Source organism: Coturnix japonica, chromosome 6, assembly GCF_001577835.2.
Source record: "Coturnix japonica isolate 7356 chromosome 6, Coturnix japonica 2.1, whole genome shotgun sequence".
Taxonomy (NCBI): Eukaryota; Metazoa; Chordata; class Aves; order Galliformes; family Phasianidae; genus Coturnix; species Coturnix japonica.
This window is the reverse complement of record NC_029521.1, coordinates 28,503,415-28,523,207: the sequence shown is the minus strand read 5'-3', so window position 1 is coordinate 28,523,207 and position 19,793 is coordinate 28,503,415. Positions and strand designations below refer to the sequence as shown.

The following is a 19,793-nucleotide window of genomic DNA, read 5'->3' as shown; positions in this document are numbered from 1 at the left end:
TATATATGGGGATGTATGGACTTCACAAAATGGGGACCTCACAAGACATTGGGTTCTGCATCTGTGGCTCCTGAAGCACCTGGCACAGTGCACTGTGAGTCAGACGAGGTGAACTCTTGTCCTCTCAGGTAAGGTCACTCCTTAGTGCTGTGCTGACACCTCTTGGTGTGTGTTTATGCACTACCACTGGCTGACAGCTCTTATGAGTGGCTGGGCCCTGTGGGGTTGTGCTGGGGTAGAATTTTGATGAGAGCTTCCAAGCTCTGATGATGAAGTGCAACCAGATGTTCAGGGCTTGGTTCTGAGATCTGCCTAATTGACAAGGAGTTCATTCTTGTTACACAGCTGTGTGTTCCTATGTTGCCAGCTTGGTTAGGTTTTGAATGTCTGAAGAGCAGGTTAAGCAGTTGCTGGAATATAAAAGTCACTGTCAGTATACAATGCAAGAGTGGAATTGGTGGATGTTCAGAAGGTTTGTAGGACCAAATCAAAGTACTTTGGTACATGGAGGAAGCAAGCTCACGTGAGGCATTTGAAAGCCTGAATTCCATGTAGTTTAGTCTTGCTTTAATATTCTTTAGGTTTGTTTAGATTTGCTTTTTCTCCTTCTTGTGTTAGGAATTGCTTTTTGTCAGGGTCTTGTGGACTCTCAGATTTCTGCCCACTTGCTGTGCTTGTAGATCTCACACTTAGGTCTTACATGTTATTGCCTACAGATTCTAGAAATAGGCTATAATTCACCCTTAAGTCTTGGTTTCACATGTAGATAACATCACATCTCCTTTGTGGAAGGCTCTGGATATAAGCATCAATAAGTTGCAGAGGGAAATAACTGGATAGAAATTCAAGCATATGGAAAAAAATGCCTAGCAGAAGACAGTGACTATTCAAATTCTATAATTCAGTTATCCATGTTGTCATCTAAGAAATTACTGTTGGAATCTTTGTAACATATGACAAGCAAAGTGGGGAAGGCTCAGTAGCTCAGGGTCCATCTTGCAGTGGGTCTATCATCTCCAAGCTTCATTCATGGCACTTTAAGCTGGGTTAGGGGGCATCCACCTGACAAAAGCAGCACTGATTTTGAAGGGGCAGTGCTATGTTTATCTAAATGATCTTGGAAGATGTGAACTAAAAGTGAAACCTCCAACTGAGCTTGAAAGGCAAATATGTTTTGCATGAATTACAGTCTGTTGTTTCTATGTTCTGACATGCTACAACATATAAGCTCTTAGTTGTGCTGCGGGAAAGACTGAACTTTCTGGTCCCACAAGAAATGTAGAATCCTGCTGTCAGTAAACAAGCAGAACAACACAACCATGGGCTGTAGGAAGCAGTTCTTATATACCAGGTTATCTCAGGAATTAATATGAATTTAAATCTTATTGATGGAAGTGAAAGATGGAAGTGTACATGTAGGAAAGTTCTTGAAATAGCTTGTATTCATTGCTATCTTATAGTAAATGAAAAAGAAGGGGTGCAGCAGGGTTGCTTTCCTAGAGTTAGGGAGGGGGGTGGGACTGTGTCCATTAGCACTATTAGTTTTGGCTAATAATGGACTTACTCATTGAGCCTCGTGACTTGGGAGGACTACAAACCCAGCCTGCTGCCTGGTGTAGGTTGTGTTCTATGGTAACACTTCCTCTGAGCCAAGTGATGTACTACCATAACCACCACCAAGGAATGGATTGGAAAGCTATCATTCTACTTGTGCTACACATGGGCCACCATATTCCACCTGGAGAGCTTGTGCAGCCTCACCCATGTGGGAGGCCAGAAGTAGTTCAAGGGTACAAGAATACAGTCCCTACCTCAGCAGAAGAAAATAATGATAATAACTGGGATGCAGCTCCTCAGTCTCTTCACATACTTAATTCCCAATGACTTCAATGAGCAATTCTGCCAGACAGAGAGCTGCAGAATTACTCCTAACCACTGGCATGACTTAACTTATTCCTTCATGTGACTTTGTGGTTTACATATATGTCAAACAGTATTTTCTGGATACGCAGAATGAAAATAATAACCTCCTTCCTCAAGTAGGTCAAGATTTTCATCTTTTCTGTAGGGCAGATTGTTGAGAAATGTGGATATTTCTATTTTTTTGAGGGATTTGGTTATATCATGTGGAGTCTTTTAGGTACCTGCAGGTAACTCATTAAGCTGCTTTTTGATTATCGTTTATTCCTAATGACAGGAAATACTATAATACTTGTAGGGTTTTATCTTGAAGACAACCTATGCCAGCTTCAAAAAACAAAGAATATTTGCATGTAACATGTAGGCTTTCTGTATTATATCTGTATTAATGCACATAAGCCTTTCCCCTCCCCCTTGTATAATCCACAAGGAAACGAGTCCTTTCTTGCTTCAGGGTTATTTGTGAGTCTCTCCAGCTCAGCCATGAATACATTGCAGTGTTTGCTTTCCTCTCCCAACGCATAAGCAATGCTGCTCCTGCCATCTGAGATGTGACAGCATTCCGACAATATCGGGCTGTTTCTGTAAGCACCAACAGGCTTATCAGGGCTATGTGTGCCTATTAAAGCGTATCTCCGGGTCGCTGTGGCAGCCCAATGTTGTGGCGGTGCTACATGGCGGCCTATAGATGCTCCTACGGCCCCGGGCCGGGACAGCCGCCCTGAGAGGAGCTGCTAGTGGGCTGGACTCGCTGAGGGGGTTGTGCCGGCTTAGCGCTCCGATTGGCTGAGAGAAGGGAGTTCTCTCCTTTCGACCAATAGAAAGCGGGAGAGTAGGGTGCGGTGGCGTGGGGGAGCCAATCAGCGGCGTGCAGGTAGGGTGTGACTGGGCGGTGAGGCGCAGTGACAGTTACCGCTGGCCGCCTCCGCCTCTTCGCCGCGGGCTCCGGACCGAGCAGCAGCACCGGGAACAGCGGCAGCAGGTACCGCACAGCGGGGCAAACCGGGGCTCATGGGGCTCATCCGCCTTCCCTCAGCCATCACCTCACCCATGGCACCGGCAGGGCGGCGAGGGGAGGTTGGGTGGGGCGGGGAGCGGGGCCGCGGCCTGCCCGCTCCGTGTGCGGCCTCGCTCTCGCCACTTTTAATGTTTCCCTTCATGTTGCTTTGCTTATCTTCGCTATCAGCTTTATCTTCACGTTATTTTGTGCTCCGGCTGTGTTCTTATTGCTCTGCCTTATGTTCCAATGATTCAAAGGCTGCTTCTCCAAACAGCTCTGCGAGGGATTTCTAATGAAGGTTTTCTCACCTTCCCTTGGAAGGGACCTTAGAGATCATCGAGTCCAAGCCCTGGAAAGAAGCAGAACAACAACCTCAAGCTGGTGGTGTACATGCAGTAAGGCAGCTCTCTGTTACAAGGCAGGCAAGAGCTTCATTAGGGTTAGGGCTTCATTTCCTTCCAGCTCTCCTTGTAGCTGTATCTGGAAAGCATCCCAAACTAGAGCAGCTTATCAGGGAATTAGCTGCTGTGCCATGGAGGCGTGTCAGGGGCAGGGTGGTGCAGACCAATGGGAGTTGAGGGAGCTCGGCTGGTTGGAGATGTGAGCTGTGCTGCTGAGCTAAGCTTCTGACGGAAATCTTGGGTGCAGAAGCATTGAGTATGGTCTTGAAGTATTAACACAAATAGCTAATACTTAACAGGGCTGGGGATAGCTGGTAAAATGCACTGGGTTCAGGAGCAGCTGGTCCCCTGCTGGAACAGAGGCTGCTGACTCTTCCCAGAGACTCAAATGGTCCAGTATAGCTAGAAAATGTTCTGGCTTTGCTGGGAAGTGAGAAGCAGCAGAATAATATAGAGGATACTGCTGAAAAAACCAGTGCCTGTTTAAGCTGACACATCCAAAATGCATTCTTTTACCAAAATAAACTTAGAATGAGTCTGTGACTTAATATTTCTGTCTCTGCAGGCAGCCTGGAACAACAGTCTGATTGTATAAACTACCTCCGTGTTCTCCTTTTAAATATTTAATAAATCTCTTTTTGGTTAGGTTTTGCAGTGTGCTTTCACTGTTAGGTGGTGAGTCAGTCTTAATGTTATTTAGAAAGCTCATTAGCTTGCTATGGAGTCTGCTACAGAGGAGGCTGCATTGGTTAATCAGGGTGCTTGTTGTTATAATCTTCATTTCTATACTACCCTTCCCAGTTTGAAAGTGTGATGTGCACAACTACCGCCCTCAGCTGTGACCATCTGTGGTCTTGCTAAAATGATCAACTTTGCTATGATGGTTGTCTTCTGTCCCCGGGGTCTGGTACCACTCTTGAGCTGCTTCTCTTCTCTGGGTCCATCTTTACATTGACTGGGGTGAAGCCATGGAGGAAACACAAGCTCTCACTTAATGTTTTTGATGTTTTCAACAAAGTATGACAGGAATTTTGGCTGAGATCTAGACTAAATGAAGCTTCTTCTCTCTCTTATGCAAGAACAGGACGTATGTGAAATAATCCTTTGTTCTTTCTAGGCCTTTCTGATCGTTTCCCTGCTCTACTAATTGTAGCTTATACTAATGTATTTAGTGAGAAGTTAAGACACAAAGGAGAAGAATGCTGCTCATACACTTCCATTGTTGCACACTTAACTTACTGTTGCTGTGAGTGCACATTAAAATAGGTAAGAACCCAAACCTGAGCTTGAAGTCAGTACTGTTATATGAGATGTCTTGGTTGAAATGCAGGAGAGTTGAGAAACTTGTATTTCTGGCAGTAAAACCACTTAAATCACGTCATATGTTTGTTCTGAACTACTGTCCGTGCTAATCATTAACTGATCTTTTTTTTTCCCCTTCCAGATCAATTACGACATACCTGCAGTCAACAATGTTTTCCAAGCTAATCCGCTCCCCAAGCCTTGCTGTTCTGTGCAGAGGTGTTCATGCTTCACTGAGCTCTGCTACCTCAGTAGCTACAAAGAAAACCATTCAAGGACCTCCCTCTTCTGATTACATCTTCGAGCGTGAGGCAAAATATGGTGCCCACAATTACCACCCGCTGCCTGTTGCTCTGGAGAGGGGAAAAGGTCTTTTAATTTAATTTCCCTGGGCTATGTAGATGGGGGGGGTGTGTGTGCAATGCCTTTGGCCTAAGCAATTTCAGAGCTTTCAGTCTGTTTTTGTTGCTTGTTTTTTTTTGGTAGGGTGGTAGAGGTGTGCATTGAGTAATTGACCAAAAAGAAGACAGTTGATTTCTAATAGTGCTTGATGCCTTTTGGTATCATGCTAAAATGATACCTAAAATGATTTAAAGAGTTCTGATGTCTTCTTAATTCAGCATAACTCAGCAAGAAAGTCTTGAGCATCTTTGTTTCTTCTATTACCTTGTATGAAGGTTGTTAATGTGAACATGGAAAGGTGTATTGGATCTCAATTAAGTACTGCTTACTGCTCCAGCATTACTGCTTCGTTTAAATTTAACTCCTACTTTTCACTTTATTTAAGGGGCTTATCTTCCTCTGTGGGTTAAACTCTGAATCACTTTATCATAGTGTGTCTCCATGCTACATGTTTTGATGTTACAGATCAGCCTCTTAAGTTTTGAGGCTATGTGGGTTGTTTTTGTTTGTTTTTTATGGCCTTTGGTTCTTATTAGTTTTCTTCTTAGGACCCAAACCAGAGACTTGGAGGGGAAGCAATGTTCTCATGCTATTTAATAACTTAGTGGAATAGTAGCTTTATATGAGAAACTCTTATTTTCTTGATTGCTCATTGGCACTTCTATATTCTGCGCCACCTTTTTGCTCCCAGTTTCTTTATCAATTGTATTCCAGTTAGAGTGCCTCTTGTGGTCATACCTGAGTTCTCCAGGGAATAGTAAGAGTACCCTTTATTCCTGACTAGGTAGCATTGCAACTCCCAGCTTTACATCATTTATTATCTCTTATTTATTTACAATCCCTTTGTTTTTCTAGGTGTTTATGTGTGGGATGTCGAAGGCAGGAAGTATTTTGACTTTCTAAGTGCTTACAGTGCTGTTAATCAAGGCCACTGTCACCCAAAGATTGTGGACGCCCTGAAAGCTCAGTCTGAAAAGCTGACCCTTACATCTAGAGCATTCTATAATGATGTTCTTGGTGAATATGAGGAATTTGTCACCAAGATGTTCAATTATAACAAAGTTCTTCCAATGAACACAGGTAAAAATAAGAAAAAAAAATGATATTTCTACTTTATTTTTCTTGCCCCTGAGTTTGGGCCTGCACTGATGCATTTGATACTGCATCAATGACCTGTCTCATGTACTAGTATGATGATGGTACCTCTTTTTATTTTAGGAGTGGAAGCTGGAGAAACAGCCTGTAAGTTGGCTCGCAAGTGGGCATACACTGTGAAAGGAGTTCCAAAATACAAAGCAAAGATTATTTTTGCAGGTATGTTAAGAGCATGGTCTGAGTTGAGGTATGGATTCAGGACGCTGACAGTTCTAGACACTGGCCTGTAACACTCTCTCCTATAACTGTAGGGATTACAGCATGATATTCTGATCACAGAAGCAGGAGATACAAATATAATCCCTGTGATAAATTGATTTCAGGTCTCCGTTGAAGTAGGTATATCAGGAAGCAATGAGGGCAGATGTTGTGCTCTGCCAGGAGCTGCTGGTACTGTCAGCTCATGCAAGGAGGATGCAACACTGAGCTTAAGTCCAGGAAGGAAACCTTGGTTAATGAAGTGGTTTATAATGCTTTATAAACAGCAGTTGAATATATAAAGTAGAGATTATTTGTACTACTTAACCTCTTTAGTTGTCAGAAATTGCCTAATGGCAGCCTGAAGTCAAATGGAAGCTGCATTTATCCTCTGTGCTCTTTAAACTGCTCTTTGGCTGTTAAGATGCAGAGTTTCATTGGTTTTTGTTTTCAGCTGTCTCTTTCCAATTAAAATTGGGTACGTTTGCCATTTTTTGGTTGAGGATGAAGTATCTGTCAGCTGTCTTAGGTGAAAGTGCACTGTAATTTTGTCAACTAAATATTAACTGTATGTATATTTCTTATTTAGCTGGCAACTTCTGGGGCAGAACAATGTCTGCTATCTCAAGTTCTACAGACCCCACCAGTTATGATGGATTTGGACCCTTTATGCCAGGTTTTGAGTTGATCCCATACAACGACCTCCCAGCTCTTGAGGTACGTGAAAACATTTTATAGGTGTCTCTTAAGTAAACAGCAAGGTAGGAAAATTAGGTTTGCAGTTTGAAATGCACACGATAAGTATATATTTAGGTATATATGAGAAATATACATGCAAAATTAGATGTAGGAAATGTGTATGATTTCTACTTTGGTTTTGATTTAAGAGTTAAAGGGAAACCACAGGATCTGTTTTGTTCCCCTTGTTTAGATGTTCAATGTATAAATAAAGAAGAGCAAATAAACTGTCAGGGAATTTATGTTATACATTCACAAGGCAAAATGTATTCCTAAGTTGGACTTGGATTCAGAAATTGTTATATTGAATTACTTTTGTCAAAAATGTTATTGGTTCTTGGATTATCTAATAGCTGGAGGACTAGAATTCCATGCAGTTGTTTGTGAGTCTTGCCAGTTTTACAGCATCCTTAAAACCATACTAGGCTGGTGATTCACTCAAATTACTGCAAGTTCTAAACCTTGTAGAGCTTGATAATGCAAGAATGTAGCCGTGGACTTTGCTTTAAGATGACAGATTTGCTCTGGAGAGGCTCTGTTCATTTTTGCTTGAGGTGAACTGGGAAAGCATTGAGTAACTGTTTGTCTTGCACGGGCTCATATAAAACCAGATGTGCTTCTGATGTAATTCATGAACTGATCCCATAATCTGCTTGTCTGGCCTTGCAATTTCTAAGGTTTCTAATTCCCATGAGCAAACACACCAGCTGATGTTTTGAGTCAAACTGTGACATAGGCTTCTATTTTGGAAATTGGGTAACAGCCTGACGTGATGACTGTTATCATAATTCAGGATTAAAACCCAGAGTTTCAGCTACGTTTTGTTATACATGTTCAATTCCACGTTTGTAAATTAAACCTCTTTCCTATACATACCATACTTACAGCGAGCGCTTCAGGATCCCAATGTAGCAGCTTTCATGGTTGAACCAATTCAAGGTGAAGCAGGTGTGATCGTTCCTGACAAAGGTTACCTTACAGGAGTACGGGACCTCTGCACAAAGCACAACGTAAGGAATTCATTATAACAGCAATCTTTGTTCTGATAGAATTCAAAGTATTCTTCCTGTAGAAGAGAATTTTTTATGCTAAAGTTGTCAGTGAGAAATAGGATGGTATGTTCACTTACTAGCTGTGATATCTCAGAGTATGTGCCTCTCCAGGAGGCATAGGGAAGGTGCAAGAAGAGTGTGCATTGTAACACAACTAGAAAGTCTTTCACTGCCTCTGCACAGTTTTGCTAGATTGTCTCAAGTAAGAATGAGTGTGAAAAGTCATTCCCTGTTACTGTGGATTATTAATTTTTTTCCTTTTTATCTCTGAAGGTTCTGTTTATTGCTGATGAAATTCAAACTGGATTAGCCAGAACAGGGAAAATGCTAGCTGTTGACCATGAAAATGTGAGACCTGACATCATTCTTCTTGGAAAGGCACTTTCTGGTGGCTTATATCCTGTAAGTAACAAAAATTATCCATTCCTTGAATAATCATTTCTAACTTCTCTCCTGCTTATACGTTCCCTTCAAGTACTGGAAGGCCACTATGAGGTCTCCCTTGAGCCATCTCTTCTCCAAGCTAAACAAACCCAGTTCCCTCAACCTTTTTCCATAGGAGAGGTGCTCCAGCCCTCTGAGCATTTTAGTGGCATCCTCTGGACCCACTCTAAGAATCACAGAATTATCAAGGTTGGAAAAGACCTAGAAGATCATCTAGTCCAACCATAAGACTCGACATCCTTCCTGTACTGGGGGTCCCAGGCCTGGATGCAGTACTGCAGATGGGGCCTCACGAGAGCTGAGTAGAGGGGGACAATCACCTCCCCTTCCCTGCTGGTCACTCATCTTTTAACACAGCCCAGACATCTTTGTAGGTGTTTTGGCCCTTGTCAATTAATTGAGTCAATTTGGTCTAGGTCAGTTTTCTTCAGTTTGATAAAATCAGGAAAATAAGTGTCCAGTAGTCAGCCTTTTGTTCTGGAATTACCAGTCAGTGTCTCTATATGTTCCCTAGAGAGATGATCTCTTGCAATAATGAAATTTTTAAAAGTAATTTTCTAAAAGGGGGGGGGGAAATAATTAAAAACATTGTATCTACAAGTTTTACTGAACATGTGGCATGGTTCACTTGTCTGCCATGCACACATGACCGAGTTTGTCCTCCTGGAGTGACTTCATTTCTTGCTGATTAGGCCGGAAGCTTCAACCTGCCTTGAACTGTTTTCTTGATTTCTGAGCTGTTAAACTGTGTTTTGAAACTTAAACTTGTGAAATAATATTTGTTTTTGGAGACATGCATCTCGGCTGTAGTTAGATGTTACCAGTACAGCTAAGTGTATTTGAAAGGATTAAGCTGTTATGTGATAGTCAGATATACCCTTCTTTGCACAGAGCTAGGAATGTGAATGTAATACATTGCTATAGGATGAAAATGATCCTTTCCTGAGCCCCAAGGAAAAGTTTGCTTCAGAGGGGTTTAAGTTTACTGTTCTAAATATATACATAAATGAATTAGCTGACCTTTCTATTCTAGGTCTCAGCAGTATTATGCGATGATGAAGTTATGCTGACTATTAAGCCTGGTGAACATGGATCTACATACGGAGGAAATCCCCTCGCTTGCCGTGTTGCACTGGCAGCACTGGAGGTTTGTGTGTTTCAGTAGAGATTGAGATTACAAAGGAGAAAGGGTGTCATGCTGATATGATCTTCATTTAAATAACATTATTGGCTGTGCTGCCAGTAGAAATATATCTTTAAGTATAGGTGAATGGTAGTGACTGCACTGCATGGACTTGGACAAACTCACAGATTGAATCTGTAGAGGTTTCCCTTTAACTTGTTTGTTTTTCTTCTTTTTCCTTTAAAAAAAAAATAGTTGAAAAATTACAAGGTAAACAGGAAAGAGTGAAGACTTAATGTTAATTGTCTTGGATGTGATGCCTTTGCATTGACACTCTGGATTAATCAGCTTTTGTGTGTCAGCAATTGTGCCATGCTGGAATAGGTGACTAAAACAAATGCAGTGCCTTTCATTTGACTGTAGATCTGACTTTCCTTTAGGTAATTGAAGAAGAAGGCCTGGTTAAAAATGCAGAAATAATGGGTAACATACTAAGGAATGAGCTCATGAAGACACCATCTGACATTGTAACTTGTGTCAGAGGAAGAGGACTTTTAAATGCAATTGTAATTCGGGAAACCAAAGGTAAGGAAGTAGAATTCACTGACTTGAATAATGCTCAGGCCTCATGGTGAACTGAGCACCACACAAAGACCCTGCTGTCCCTTCACCTGAAGAAAACTGTCCAAATCTGGAAAGCTCTCCCTATCAGAATATGGAAGATTAGCTGAGGTTCTTTGTTCCAGGATGGGTAGATGATTACAATGAATACAGGAAGGCATAAGAAAGGAACAGTCAGTGGTTGGGGACAAGTTTCTAGAGAGAAACTCGAAGTACATCAGGAAATGGTTTAAAAGCCAGAGCTGACAATTACTATTATTTCTTTTGGTCATCACTGCTTAAAGTGACAAATTCCTGCAGAGAAGGAACAGGTGCTATTTCATCTTCTCACTGCTAGATGGCAAGCAATTTACAGTCTGTCCCTCTGTACCACATGCTACAATTGTGCCCCTTTTTCTGCCTCAGTGTAAGTGCTTTTCCTTTAACTGCAGACTATGATGCCTGGAAGGTGTGTCTGCGGCTGCGTGATAATGGGCTCCTTGCCAAACCCACACATGGTGATATCATCCGGCTGGCCCCACCACTGGTCATTAAAGAGGACGAAATCAGAGAGTGCATCGAAATAATTCATAAGACCATTCTGTCTTTCTGAACACGTGGCTTTTGAAGTGTGTTTGGCTGACCTGAGTTGATCTGTTGAGATGTGTGTGATGGAAGCCTGCTCGTCAAGCAAACATCCTAAATTCATTTCATCTAAAAGGACTTTGCTCTTTAAAATAAACAATTAAAGGGGTGAGGGGAAAAAATATATTGATGTCTTTACATAAAAATGGCTGTAGAGAAAACTAATAATGATTTTAAAGAGCTCCCAATCTTGGTATACTTGGAAATGAAATTGTGAGGTTCTGTTTATCTAGTTGGTGCTTACTGAACTGTTAAATCAGAATATTTGAGGGGAGACATTTGTAGAAATCTATTTAACTCTTGAAAATCTTGGCCAAAGTTTAACGTATACATTGATATATATTTTAGGTAGGATGCTCTTGAGCTCTCATAGAACTGTCCAGTCTGACATAGACTGGCACTTTCCTCTCCTGGTTTAATGTCTATTGCGTGGAAGCACTTGCAGTTATGGCTGAATTCCTGTTTCTCATTTGTAGCTTACAAAGCATCCTAAAACTTGGTAGATTTGACTGACCAGTTGTTATACTGGTGTCCAAGAATCAGGCTGTATTCTGTGCATAAAGCATTTTGATTGTATAACCAGAGCTGCTATTTTCTAGACTGATCTCAGTGTTTGGCTTTGCAATCTTGTAAAATAGCTCTCAGTATACAGATCTGTTTTCACTGTTAGAAGACTTTCTATAATCAGAATGTTTCTATTAAAACATGCCTTGTATTAAAAAGAATGTGCAATTTAAATCTGCAAAGTATTAAAAACAGCAAACCTCACAGATACTTGTGGTTGCCTCTGTCCAGGGCCACATCAAACTCTGCCTTCTGCAGTCTGCATTTTTCTGTCATTATATGGAAGCTTTTGCTGTATTTTTTATTCAGGATGAGTACTTCTGTGTTTCTGTGCCTCTTGGATCCCCAAGTATTCATGCAGCTGCTGAGCTGGCTACTATTCTTACAGTGGGTTGGTTTTTGTGTTTATTACCTAGCTGAGCTGGTTTTAGCTGAGTCTTAACCCTGATCAATGACTGTTAAAGTAAAATGATGCTTTTGCCAAGTATAGGCGTTAAATACATAGGGGTTAAATACAGGCACATGTTGATAATTGGATGTGGTAAACAATTCTATTCTAATTTCAATAATATTTTAAAGAGAATGGAGTTTATAGAAGTGAACTGATCTGTTTCACATCACAGCATAGATGAGCATGTACCTTATTTTATACGTGGATGAAATAATACTTGCTCTGTTTGGAAAGGCCTCATTTTTGTAAGGGATAGTGTGTGCTTCCCTGTCCTTGCTGTCAGCAAATCCCCTACCGTGTTCTCTACATGTCTCTCTTGCAGCCCATTTATACTATCTACCAGGTCAACAGAGAAGAGGTTACTTTCCTTCTGCACAACAGTCTTTTACATATATAAAGATTGCTGTTACTTCTATTTCAGCCATTGCTGTTTCTCTAATGAAAATCACATTTCTGAGATGATTGCACTTTCTAGAGCCCTTGAACATTCCTGCTTCTCTCCTGTGATTCACCATTCCAGCTGTTGCCCTCACTGATGCTGATCTGGTTTATATGGCTTTTTTGCTGTACTGCAGCACGCACCTGAGTATTGTGGTTTGTTTTTTCTTGCAGTGTCATAATACTTTAATTTCTCAGCCTGTGCTCGCAGGCTCCTTTTGTGCAAATTGTTTTAAAGAACATCTTTGAAGCTGTTCTTTTGCTCTTTAAGATTCCTGTAATAAGCAATAATAACGCATGTAAAATTTTGTGGTCTGATTTATTGTATTTCACCTTGTAATACTGAGAAGGTTTCTCTGGCTTTTGGTGATAATTTGAGCTCTAATTTTGTCCAGTCCATTTTCTGGCTGCAGAGTGACTAGGCCAAGTCTGCATGGAACTTGAGGATCATTCTGTTTCTACAGCAGACCCTTGCTGACTGGTTTCTGGACTTTCCGTTCATCCCACAGTTACATTTCCTTGACAAGCTTATGAAAATCAAGGTATGTAAAGCCTTTCTGAAGATGAATCAAAACCTGTCATCCTAAAAATGCAATTATTCATGACGAGTCAATTGTGGAATCTTCCGTTTTGGCCTGAAAGTTCTCAGTGTTGTTCCCAGTGCCACAACTACTGCGTAGGGAAGGAAGGTATGCAGTACCTGCCCAAGCAGCTCAGGAATTTGGGAGCAGAGTTGAGGATGGTGAAGTCTGCAGAGCCAGTAGGTATGTTTGGAACCCAAATACATGCACTGGGGTGCCAGCCTTACGCATGTTCAGTGTCAGAACAAGAACATGATTGCATATATTGTTTAGAGAGTGGAACCCAGGACTTTTCCCTCACATTAACCCTGCCATCAGCCAGCTTCTGCTTCAATAACAATAAACAACATCTCAGAAGCCATCAGTGAGACAACAGGAAGAACTGACATGGCCAAAGGAAACGTTTGAGCTCCTCCTCTTCTAGTGTGTTAAGGGGTGAGATTATAGGCTGTTAGATTGTCTGCCTTTGATATGTAGCACGTGTTTTGAGGAGGAGAGGGCAGGAAAAGGGCTCACTTTATCATGTAAAGTGCTTCTCTTTCCATTTTCTAGCGAGCATAAACTGAGATTTGGCCAGGTTTCATTGGCACAGCTTCAACCTCTGCAACTCAGGGCTGCTCATATAGATAATGTGCTTGTAAATCAGCCTCTAGTTTTGTTGTCTGAGGTTTTAATTAGTGTTAGAAATTTTCTTCAGGGCTTTTATTACCATAAAGAAATGTAGACGACTAAAGTGCATTTAACTGCTCATTGCCAGGAATTGGGTGCTTTCGGCTCTGTGCTTGTTCTACACGTTGCTCAGTTGTACCATAGCTCTGCCAAAGTTTAATTTGAAGGATGCCAAACTGAAAATCATTTACAAATTAGTGTGATATATAGAATGTGAAACGTGCAAAGAAAACATGTAAGACATTCCATAACGTATTAGTTTGCCTTGTAACTCCATAGGAAGTGAAGAAGCGAGCAAAGCAAGCTCTATATACCTGTGCTCTTTGCCAAACAATACACACATTTCTCTTGGCATGAAATCACGTAATACAAAGTCAAACTTCCCCGCTCTCCCCTTTTTTAATGCCTGTTCTTGTTCCATCTTTCTGGCAGCAGATGGAGCCAGAAGTTCAGCTTTACACGAAGAGCTTGCTGCTTTTGGAGCTCTTGACTCCTGAGGGTTTGCTTTTGTCTTTACAAATACAAAAGCATGACCCAGGTTTGTCTGGTCTCTGGGTGCTGTGTCAAAGTGCAGCTTGTGCTGTGCACTCGGGACTAATCTCAGGTAAAGGGAACAGCACAGACCGGCTCCTCTATCTCTAGCATGATCAGTACTTGGCAGTTCTTTGCTGTTGGTGTTAGATTGATAGCGATGTAGGAACATCTGAGAAAGAGGATGAGGGGATAAAAAGAGGCTTTCTTTCCCAAAGAACTGAAGTAACACAAGTCGGAAGGTGGGGGTTTGTGGCAGAACCTGAAATATTTCTTTAATTTAGGAAGCTGTCTTCTGTGGGCATCCCAGTGCTGCTTTGGCCTGGAGTGAGAGATGTGATAAGTTGGGGTTCCTGAGTTTGTGGAGCTGTTTTTCCCTTCAGGAAACAGACAAGAAAAATGAAGTGTCAGCAGTATCAATCAAACAGATCTAGAGCTGAACATCACCACACCACTGCACTGGCTACTGCTTGGTTGGGGGTTTGGCATCTGTTCCTGAGATATTGCTTTGTCTGCAAGGAGCTGGAGGGGATTCTCTGATCCCACTCAGACACTGTGCAGCCAGAGAGCTCACGGGGTCAAGGCAGCCCTGCTTACAGCACTGCTTTGTTTTTCTTTCAAATGCGAGTTCAGATGCTTTTCTTTTCATATTTGGGGCAGTCTGTATTCATTCCGCAGCCTTGTGTGCTAACACGGCGCAGATAAGAGGTGACCATAACAAATCCTGCCCTGTTGTTTCCCTCCTTGGTGCTGTCTGTCTGTCTGCATGGGCTTGTTTGCAGAAATCTGAGCAGGGACTGCACTGTCTGGAAAATCCCCACGCTGTTATCGGCTCTAGTCCAAATAAATAAGAGTAGAAAGCAACTCCTACTCATTCTTGTATGAAATCCTATTAATTTTCCATGATTTAGGTTATGTATAAAGACCTGTAGGAGTATTGACCCTTTGCACAATGTGCAAACCAAACAAAGGCCTGGACCTTGGATGAACTCCCAGTCTTTCCCTGGGGTCTGACACATGGAGACCTAATCCTCAACGTAATACACTCATTCAGAATAGATGTGAAGTGAGAACAGGGAAAAGCTGTCTGCATTGCACAACTCCACTTGAAATAACAGAAGGAACAGTGTGTGAGGGTGTAATTCACACTGAGCACCTGACTGAGCTGTTGTTGGCTGTCCAACTCCCTGGCTTGTCCTGCAGTGGTGAGGCTGGGGGGTGAAACCCTGGCTTCCCTTGCCTGGGAGAGACAAGCAATGGCAAAGACTGAGTATCTCCTTTCTTCTCAGCAGGTACCATGGCTGCCCTGCTGTAGATAAGGACTGATGGAGCATGGCTCAGCAGGAGAATCAAAACTCAAGTGGACTGGCTGGGTAAGACTGGCAGTGACATACATTCCCTCTGGTGCTGCTCAGTTGGTGGTGGTGCAGTCGAAGCCTTATCTATGTGAGTTGTGGCACTTGCATTTGGTGTTAAAGGAGCTATTGGTTTCACCAAGAAGCTGTAGAGCATTCCTCAACAACATTCCTGACCTCTCTTTGATGGTCGGCTCTTCTTAGGGCACCCAAAGCAATTAATGCTCATTAGCTGGTGAGCTCTAAGCCACCAGTGAGTGCATGACAACCCTGTGTCTGGCACCAGGAACGGGATTTCTTTGGCATCTAAGCACTGCACTTGTGAGTAATCATTTTGTGGATGGCCCTGATGGTAGAAAGCAGAATGTTATGAATTGAAAAAGACAAAGCAAACCACCAATGAAAGCTGACTGTGCAGGCACACGGAACAGAGCTGTGTCATGGGGATGGTTTGTGTAGTCTAGACTGCAATGAGTGCAAGGCAGCTGGAGCGTGAGCCCGGAGCAGTGGCCTTGCTGATACTCGCCTCCCTCTCTTGCTCCTTCACAACAAGGTTAAGGGCAGAGGGAGGAATGCATGAGAAAGGGAATACATCAGAAAGGGAGCAATGTCTGCATGCCATGCAGGCTCTGAGCAAATGAGCTCCAGCTTTGGTTCCTAGTGCTGAAGTTAACCTTTGAGAGCACAGCAATGAAAGCAAGCCACTCAGGCAGCCATTTCTGGGCAGCTGCTGCCTTTGTGACTGGCTATAACAATGTCATTATAGGCATCAGGTGGGTGTGGGCTGCCTTCTCCAAGCAGAGCTCTTGCTACAGAAGGATCTAATGCAAAGCCATCATTATACAGGGCCATGACAAGCAGGGATTTTCAGAGGTGGACTGGGATCTGCAATGGGGCTTTTCAGCTCTGGGGTCCAGCCCTGATGCAGCTGTGAGCTACAGGGATGTCGAGCTCCTGGGAGAGCTTCAAGGTGACCTGGGTGCCTTTATCCCAGTGACTTCTTTTGTTCTGAGAGCAGAGGAACCCAGCCAGGCTTCTCCAGCCTTTGCATGTTCCTGCCCATCCTCAGCACAGATGTTTGCTTGGGTACGATGTGGGGAACACGGGAGCATGGGATGCTCTGAGACAGATGGGAATGCTTTCTTTTTTTTTCCCCCCATGCAGAATGTCACCAGTTTGCAATTCACATGACAGGAATCAGAGCAGGAACGTTTTGGTTTAATCCAGTCCTCTACCCGCACTATTCTTCTGCAGGCCAGTGGGTGGTCACATGCTAAGCCAATATCAAGTAAATTAAAACCAAAAAGAAGGGCTGAGACCCACAGTGGTGTCTGGGACCTGCATCCCCATGCTGTGCAGCTTTCCTTTCCTGCTGAAGTCTGGGTCAAACATGCCAGCATTTATCTGCCAGTCTCCTTTCTCTTAGCAGAGCTGAAATTGGGGAGCTTTGGACAATGTGCTCTCCAGATTTTGGTGAACACTGTCCCCAGGTCTCCCTGCTTAGGAACAGCGCGGTGGGCCATGCATGCTTGGACCCAGTGTGGTGCTGGTCCCACTTGCACTGATTCTATGTGGCCCTAAGCTGTTCAGACCAGCTTGTGGATGGGAATCCTGGAAACACAAAGGAAGATCAAGCAGGGAGAAAGAATGAAGCCAATTAACAGATGATGGTCCCTTCTCATGTGCTAATTACCGATCTCCAGGCAGACAATTAGCATTAAGAAGGCAGCACTCCACCACTGGCCGGTAGTTTTGTACCCACCAGCTGCGTTCTGCATTACTGCTGTCAGGCAATGATATACACAGCTGTTAGTGAAGGCATCTCCCAGAACATGGGAGCATTTCTCTCTGCTGCAAATCAGCGGAGGGGTTTGTGAGAGGGAACGTCCTTCTGCATCTTAACTGTAGGCTAAATCTGAGTACACAATGCAGCTACTCCAAGCTGCGTGGTCAGAGCCCAGCTAAGATTCTTCACGTGCAAGCACACCTTCCTTTGGTGTTATCTCCTAAAAGGCATATTTAGGTTGTTGTATTTCTTGGACACTGCAGTTTGCCTGGACCTAAGTGGGATAAGTCGATCTACGGGCAGCTTGCAACCAGGTCACTACAGCTGCAGCAGCGCGTGCTCAGATTTGGATGTGACCAGTATTTTCTGCCACAAACTGCATGAGTAAGTGTCTGACACAGCCTCACTGCTGGACAAAACAAACACTGAGGGTGAGCAAGCAGTGGGCAGGGATTGTTTTGATCCCAGTGAGATGCAGGGCAACCCCTGGTGCTGATCTCTAATGGCTGTGATATACGTTCTGCTCTCCTGATTGTCATGATTTTCTTTAAGCCTCACTCCAATGAAAACGCCATTCATTGTAACCCCACCACCTTTAGTTTCTCAAAGGTCTAATTACACCCATAAATACTTCAGCAGAAGAATTATAATCAAGCATCGTCCATTTAGCATCCACATATCTTGAAAGTCACTCTGCAACAATGACTCATCTAATTCCATATGCCAAAACCCATGCCTTGCATTTTTAATATCTGAAGTATTGATGTACTCAGAAAAGCTTGGCCACAGCACTAAGTAGTGTCATCAGATAACATTTGTGTTTAAGCTTCATGCTCAGGGCACACTCATCAGCACACACCGACTCATCCACCAGCTCCGCGGCTTCCAGCTCCCCGTCTTGGTCACATTCTCTGCTTCCATTTCTGCATCTGAATTAAGAAACTCTCACCTCACCACCCCTTTTTTAACTGATCTCATTTACTATTTCATATGCTGGGCACCCCAGATGTCCTTGGACCACACCTGGTTGTGGTGCCTGCCAGTGGCTGGCTGGTTGGCTGCCAGGGGATTGGTCTAAAGAGGACTTCAAAGGCAGTTCTTCCTAGGAAATCCCTCAGCCCTGAGTTAACCTGCACAGTGTTACCCTCCCACCTTTGGGTCCAGCCTCGCTGTGTTCTCTTAGCAGGCAATGGGGACGTGTTCCTGTGTTTCTGTTCCAGCTGCACGCTTCGTATCCAAATGTGTGGAAGAAGTGGCTGAAGGAGCATTCCAGGCTTGTTCATTAGCTTAGGAAGTTAATCTGTTTGATGCTGCTCGATGACATTTCATTAAGCATTCAACTCCTGGACCTGCTCTTGCCTAGACAAAGGAAATAAGAAGCAGTGCATTAGGCTGAGTCTTATCCTACTGTGTGATGCTCTCCCTAACACGAAGCTCTGCTCTTTTAAATCAAATTTAATTCAAATATGATTAAAATTATTGGCCTTACATAAAGCTCACCCCAGCACAAGGCGGAGGGCTTTGAAATGAAGCCTTTCCTTTGCTGTAGCTAAGACATGGCCTTCAATGCAGATGGATGGCTATGAGCCTATGGCTGTTTTCTTCTGAACCAGGGGAGGGGAGGGGGGCTGGATGCCAAGGAGGGGTTGTGGGTTCTTGGGGCTGCACAGAAAGTTCTGCTTTATTGCTCAGATTCATCCAGCCCCAGCTGGCTTGCATCACCTCCAATGGTTTACAAGGAGTGCTCAGTTCCACTATTTGTAAACCATCTTTATTTCCCAAGGAAATCCTCCCTCAACATGACCTTTCTCCATATATACACAGATTACTCAGGCTCACGATGAGCTGCAACCCTGCACGGTCTGTTAGGGTTTCCTCAGTCTCCCAGAAGTCCCACTGGTTTCCTTTGCTAGGGGAAGCAATGGATACACATAGATCATTTTTGAGCACTGATTGAGAAGTCTGTTAACAAATGACCAAAGGGGGAGGGGAACCCCACAGCTACCTGACACTGAATGCTATTATTTCTGGTTATCATGGCATATTTTTTCTGTGTATTTCTTGCTTTGCAGTCTGTCATTCCCCGCTGTGAGACATGCCTTATAAAGTGGACTTAGTTGGATTAAGTTGATGGATGGACTCGGTGATCTGAAGGGTCTTTTCCAACCTAAATATTTCTGTGATTCCTGCCATTGCCTTGGCCAAAGTCGGGCTCCAGGCTCTTCCTTGGGCTGCCCTTCCCATTCCTAGCTCACCGCTCAGTTAGCACATGTAACTCAATGACTGGTACTCACGAATAACATTTCTGATGAAGGCCTGGGCTTGCAGGGCTCAGCTCAGCCAACCTCATGCAGCTGCTTTCTCACGAGGGGCAAAGGAGCGGATGCTATTACTTACAGGCAAATAAAAGCAGCACAATGTGGTCGTCTCAACCCCTT

The 19,793-nt window shown here is 43.3% G+C and overlaps 1 protein-coding gene across 5 annotated transcripts; it reads left to right on the top strand.

Annotated features, from left to right (window-relative positions):
* OAT (ornithine aminotransferase) lies at positions 1 to 11,752 on the top strand. 5 transcript variants are annotated; one of them, XM_032445449.1, is made up of 11 exons: positions 2,808 to 2,902; positions 3,195 to 3,315; positions 4,766 to 4,992; positions 5,881 to 6,105; positions 6,244 to 6,339; positions 6,968 to 7,095; positions 8,004 to 8,126; positions 8,442 to 8,570; positions 9,646 to 9,759; positions 10,176 to 10,320; positions 10,788 to 11,752. In XM_032445449.1, the coding sequence occupies exons 2-11, from the start codon at positions 3,311 to 3,313 to the stop codon at positions 10,946 to 10,948; spliced, it is 1,353 nt and encodes a 450-aa protein (XP_032301340.1). In that variant the 5' UTR covers positions 2,808 to 2,902; positions 3,195 to 3,310; the 3' UTR covers positions 10,949 to 11,752. The 5 variants fall into 5 exon arrangements, with proteins under 5 accessions (XP_032301339.1, XP_015723062.1, XP_032301340.1 ...); XM_032445450.1 differs by lacking the exon at positions 3,195 to 3,315 and adding an exon at positions 4,494 to 4,587 and having other exon boundaries at positions 2,818 to 2,902; XM_032445448.1 differs by lacking the exons at positions 2,808 to 2,902; positions 3,195 to 3,315 and adding an exon at positions 1 to 128.
* Positions 11,753 to 19,793: the final 8,041 nt, after the last annotated feature.

Coding starts and splice junctions, on each gene's coding strand:
- OAT (XM_032445448.1), top strand. CDS start 16: ATGGACTTCACAAAATGGGGACCTCACAAGACATTGGGTTCTGCATCT. Junction 6,106..6,243: donor AGTTCTTCCAATGAACACAG/GTAAAAATAAGA, acceptor TTTTTATTTTAG/GAGTGGAAGCTGGAGAAACA. Junction 8,571..9,645: donor TTTCTGGTGGCTTATATCCT/GTAAGTAACAAA, acceptor TTTCTATTCTAG/GTCTCAGCAGTATTATGCGA.